Source organism: Erithacus rubecula (genome assembly GCF_903797595.1).
Source record: "Erithacus rubecula genome assembly, chromosome: 16".
In the NCBI taxonomy this organism is placed as follows: Eukaryota; Metazoa; Chordata; class Aves; order Passeriformes; family Muscicapidae; genus Erithacus; species Erithacus rubecula.
In genome coordinates, this window is record NC_136668.1 from 10,168,793 (window position 1) to 10,174,613 (window position 5,821).

General features: G+C 51.1%; 1 protein-coding gene across 1 annotated transcript; it reads left to right on the forward strand.

Moving 5' to 3' along the window:
* Positions 1–1,282: 1,282 nt before the first annotated feature.
* WNT8A (Wnt family member 8A) lies at positions 1,283–5,503 on the forward strand. The gene is made up of 6 exons (XM_079320164.1): positions 1,283–1,498; positions 1,587–1,620; positions 1,834–1,972; positions 2,810–2,935; positions 3,039–3,181; positions 4,120–5,503. The coding sequence occupies exons 1-6, from the start codon at positions 1,428–1,430 to the stop codon at positions 4,678–4,680; spliced, it is 1,074 nt and encodes a 357-aa protein (XP_079176290.1). The 5' UTR covers positions 1,283–1,427; the 3' UTR covers positions 4,681–5,503.
* Positions 5,504–5,821: the final 318 nt, after the last annotated feature.

A 5,821-nucleotide genomic window follows, 5' to 3' on the forward strand; every position in this document is an offset into this window, starting at 1 on the left:
CTGTGTGTCCCCTTCTCCTTGTGGGGCAGCTCCCCAAGTGCCATGTTCAGTGCAATTCCATTCCCTTGAACCTGACTTTTGCTGCTTTTTCATTAGTCCCCTTGCAGCAGCAGTGATTAACTCAGGGAGATAGGTGTACCCCAAGGTTAGTCAGAGAACTGAGAGAAGGAGGAAAAAGGCAGTGCCTCTGCCTGCCACAGAGCCTAAGAGCCATCATGGGCAGATGCTGTGCCTGTGTGCCATGGGACAGTAACAGGCAGAGCCAGGGGGCTGTTTGTCTCTGCTGGCACAGCACAGCACTGGTTTGGGGCCAAGTGTCCACACTGTCCTGTGGAGCAGCCAGGATCCCTGAACCAGCCCCCACTCACCCACAGGAAAAAAACAGACCAAGAAGTTTCCATGAACACCATCTCCCCATTCCTCCATCAGCTGCATCATAGTTCCTCAGAACCCTTAATGATACTGGCTGTAACTACCAAAAGGCTTTTTGGGTTTCCTCTGATAAGGATTTTCCTTTCCCAAGCACAGATGATGGCTCAGCTGCAGCAGAGGCCCCTCATTCCACTCAGGCTATGGGCAGCTCCTGCCTGGAGCAGCAGCAGCAATGCCTTTGCTGCAGCAGCCTTCACTGTAAGGAAATTGCCAACCCTAGAAAACTGTTCCCCTAATTACAGCGTTGGGGAAAACCACATAAACGATTCACAGAGCGTTCCCAAGATGCAGCCGCGTAAATTAGAGAGATTTCCAAATGCTACCAGCCATGCTCGCTGTTATCAGGATGGAAATGCAGAAACTTTCATCATAAAGAGGCGAGAAGGAAAAAACCTGCCCTTAAACGCATCTCTGCAAGGAGACCTGGGAGGTCCATCCCCTATAGATCCTTACAGAAGGGTTGTTAAAACTCCTCGGGGAATTCTCATAGGAGGAAGCAGGCGGATAGCAGGGGAACTATAGAAATGCATCTGCTTGTTATTTTGGAGGGACATGGGGATGGAGTCTTTGCTGGCAAGCAGAGGATGAAAAGGAGAAAGCAAGAGGACTCGGGGCCAGCAGAAAGGGATGGCTGGTGGCAGGGAAGAGAGTTAAAAGTGTCCCATTGTTAGGGAAGTTTGCTCTCCTTCAGACCATCCCGCTCCCAGGGACACCCGCCGCCTTTTGAAGTGCAACCTTAGGCGGTTCCTTGTCACCCATTGGAGCGGGAGCTTTTTTACCACATTAAGTCATTGGGTAGCAAATGAATGGGGGGTTTTGACTATTCACAACTTCACCTTATAAATATCAGGGTTGGAGGTTGCTGCAGCTTTGCTGCATCCCCGTAGCTCACCTTGGGAAGGAGTGGAGGGAGGCGGCCCTGCTTGTGTGGAGACCTGCAGTGAGGAGAGACACGGAGCAGCCAAAGGGATCCAACCCCACGCCTTGTGACAGCCATGAAGAGAAACACCCTCCTCATCCTCTCCATCACAGGGGTCTACAGTGCCATTCTCCACACAGCAGCATGGTAGGGTCCAACTCGGTGGAAAGGGCAATTTTTAGAGGTGATCTTCAGCCTATGGTAAGGTGATTCATTTTATTTTTCTTTGTTTCAGGTCTGTGAATAACTTTCTGATGACAGGACCTAAGGTAATTAACATATTGACTGTCAGGAATTTAAATGGAGTGATTTTGTTTTGCAAATGGGAAATAGTACTTTTCAAGGAACCAGACTTCCCAGAGCATATCGACTCCAAGTCCTGCCAAGCACAAAGGGAAAAGACTAGCAACCTGCTTATGTCTTGTTTTCACTGATAACAACTAAAGCAAGGTGGATTTTAACCCCGCTGTTTCCCATGCCAGGCTTACCTGACGTTCTCCAGCAGCGTGGCGGCCGGGGCACACAGCGGGATGGAGGAGTGCAAGTTCCAGTTCGGGTGGGAGCGCTGGAACTGCCCCGAGAGCGCCCTGCAGCTCTCCACCCACAACCGGCTGCGCAGCGGTGAGTGCTCCACCTGCGGCAGCGCTCCCTGCCCGCCGGGATGCGCTCCGGACACAGCTGCGCTGCTGGTTTAACTGACTGATGGAAAACGGCCCTCCCGTCCCAAAAATCACGCTTGTTTTTCCTCTATCATAAATAGCGCTAGGGATCCCAGGCTCAGTCTTTCCCGCGGTGCTGCTCCTGCCCCTTTGTATGCAGCGTCCCGGGGAATGCAATGCTAAGATACCCGAGCTTCTAGTGGGGAGAAGTGCAGGAGAGGCAAAGGGAGAAACCAGAGATGTGTACTAAGAAACTGCCTTCATAAGAAAGCTGTGGATATATTTCAATATTATCTATTTCAATGGGCAGAAGTCTCCTTTTACCCAGAGCAACATCTCTATTTGAATCTCTTCAGAAAGCCAAAAAGGACTACACTAGGAATGTGCGTGCAGACAGCTGTTAGCACAAGTTCAAAGGATCAATGACCATTTTCTCCAGCAGGCAAGATCAAAGCACAACATACCCCCAGGCAGGGAAGGACAGAGATGAAATGAGTGCCAGGTGAAAGGAGAAATAACTCACCTTGGCCAGAGCATTTCCTTTAAATCCTACCCCTGGCAAAAAGTTCCATCCCCTGTATGGACACCTGCACAATATGATACCAAATTGCTGTACCCTGTGATGCTGAAACCTGAAAAGATCCAGTCATGAGCATTTAATTTCTGTAGCACTTTTTGCACAGAGCATGGGGCTATTTTCTCTTTGTACCTTTGCAGCACAGGAGATCTTCATTCCTGATAATCTGGGACTGATGTCTATATTTGCATGTGACAGCTTTTTTCCTCCCCTCTCCCCTAGCCACCCGGGAAACCTCCTTTGTGCACGCCATCAGCTCGGCCGGGGTCATGTACACCCTCACCAGGAACTGCAGCCTGGGAGACTTCGAGAGCTGCGGCTGTGACGACTCCAGGAACGGCCGCGTGGGTGAGTGACCGTGCCAGGACTGACCCGTGTCCCTGTCCCCACACACAGACCTCAGGGCAGCATTCGGGGCAGATCTGTGCCTAAGCCTGTGTCTGCCCTGCAGGTGGCCGAGGCTGGGTCTGGGGGGGATGCAGTGACAACGTGGAGTTTGGGGAGAAGGTTTCCAAGCTCTTCGTGGATGCCTTGGAAACAGGACACGATACCCGCGCGCTGATTAACCTGCACAACAATGAAGTTGGGAGACTTGTAAGTAATAATAATAGCAATAATAATGATGTCTATCTTTAGAACAAAATCTAGGCTGTTCAGGTTCCCATTTTCAGGTCCCTGTGACAATCTAGGCCTGGTAGTGGTTGCATGGGGGAAAAAACACAGCCAGAATCTGGCCTTGAACTCAACACAGGGCATCAAAGTAAATTGTTCCCACTTCCATCTTCTGCAGCTGTGTGATGCAGTTAACTGCTGGCACACACCACTTATTCAGAAATGCATGGGGTTTGCACTCACCTCTAGGCTTGTCTGGTCTGTAAAACAAAGCCAGAACCACCTCTCTTACCTTCTTGCAATATGCATTTCCAAGCTCTTTGGCCGGGAAACCAGGTGTGAGCTGTCCCTGCTCACAAGCCAGCCAGACTCGCCCCCACTCCTGCCTGGGCCATGGAAGCTCTCAGCATCTTGCCAAACCTCCTTGTCTGTAAAAACAAGGATGACAACACTTAACATACCTATCTCATAGGGTGTGTCAAGGCTTAATCTCACATAGATACCAGTGATTGGGACCTTATAAATACCAGAAGGAGATAGGCAGATAATATCTGTGAAGTGCTTGGAGGCCTGGAGGAGATGCAGAGAGGTAGGGTATGATTATTCCAAAGCAGTTTCACACATTCTGAATGAGACCTCTGAAAGGGGCATGGGTTGATGTTGGTGAGTGGCATGAGAAGGGCATGACCTGACAAAGGCATTTTTTCCTGGCCTGGATTCTCCTGGAAGGGCTGGGAACAACACTTTGTGCCCACTTACCTCTGGGATGTTTTCCAGGAATAAGAGCATCAGCTCTTGAAAGGACCTGAGGTCATGCCAAGCACGAGCCACTTTAAATGCAGTGTCCCCAAATTGCAAGTGCTGTAGAGTCTGATTTTGATATTTCCCAATTTCCTCATTTCTTCACTCATCCCACCAAGGCAGTGAAAGACACAATGAAGAGAGCCTGCAAGTGCCACGGGGTGTCGGGCAGCTGCAGCATCCAGACCTGCTGGCTGCAGCTCGCCGAGTTCCGTGAGGTGGGCAACTACCTGAAGATCAAGTACGACCAAGCCCACAAGCTGGAGATGGACAAGAGGCGCCTGAGAGCCGGCAACAGCGCTGACAGCCGCGGCGCCACGGCAGAGACCTTCCACCACATCCACGCCACGCAGCTCGTCTTCCTGGAGGACTCCCCCGACTACTGCACCAGGAACGCCAGCCTGGGCCACCACGGCACCGAGGGCCGCGAGTGCCTGCAGACCGGCAAGAACCTCTCGCAGTGGGAGAAGAGGAGCTGCCGGCGGCTGTGCACCGAGTGCGGGCTGCGGGTGGAGGAGCGCAGGACGGAGGTGGTGGCCAGCTGCAACTGCAGGTTCCACTGGTGCTGCACGGTGCGCTGCGAGCAGTGCCGGACGCTGGTGGCCAAGCACTTCTGCACCCGCCGCGACTCCGCCGCGCCCAGCCACGTCCGGCAAAGGGGCAGGGGACACAGGAGATAGGGCTCGCTTCGGGGTGCTCATGCTGAGGAAGGAGCGTCCTGGGCTCCAGAGGGTGGAGCGTGAACCCTGTGAGGTGATGGGGGCTCCTGCGGATGGATGCAGTTGGGATTAGGAAGCACAAGGCACAGGCACTGAGGGACAGTGATCCATCTTGCTTCCATGTTTTTTCTCAACATTTACCAGTAGCTTCTCTCTTCTTGGCAGTCACTTTATGTGTGTATTGGACAGAGGGAGGAATTTCATGGTTTAGGTGGGCTCAGCCCTTGTGCCCTTGCCGGTGAGTCTGCCGATGCCAGCAGTGGGGATCCAGCCCTGCAGCCAGAGGTGGGAACAGGTGCTGTGGCCAAAGCTGGGTCCAGCCAGGTGATCCCATCCCTGCAGCCTCAGCTCCCAGCCGTTCGTGCGCAGCAGCTGCTTGGCAGCAATTCTGGACAAAAACTTATGCACTTTGTGATGTGAGAGGAGGTTCAACACTGTTGTTGTGTGTATTACCACAGCTGCAGTCTTTTGAGGGCTTTGAAAAGTTTACACCCAGTGTTTACATATTTCCCTTCCCCCCCCCTTTTTTTTCCCCCCCTCCTTTCTGAATTTTGTATTTTGGCACAATAAGCCTTGCCACAAATAGACAATAGCTTCAGGTATTTGCAGCTCCTATACTGGTTTTTTGTTTTAAATTAGCAGATAAGAATTCAGAATTCTTTATGCCTAATGTTGTTTATTAATAAGTTGTATTATTGCTTAGCACAATCTGTTTTCACTATATATTTTGAAGGTATCCCTTAAGAGTTAGATTTTGGACTGTATTTTGCAATAAACCACAATGCAATGAAAATAATTGCCTTTTTCCTTTCTGGCTTCCTAGCAGTATGATTTTAGGTACAAAATTGTCCCTTTCTGTGTAAAACCCAGCACTTCCACGAATTTCCTCATCATTAATCCAAAAGCCACCAAGGGCAATGGGTTAGTTCTCCTGGATCTCAGTAAGTTGACTCCAGCTTCAGTCCCCGGAGGGTTGGCTTTAGTACCTATCAGCATAATCTCGCCCTTTCCAAGTGCTGAGTATGCAGACACAGCCTGGCTAAAGCCGATTTTGAAGCTCCCAAAGTCTCTTTAATTTGCCTCGACCCGACATCCCCCAGAC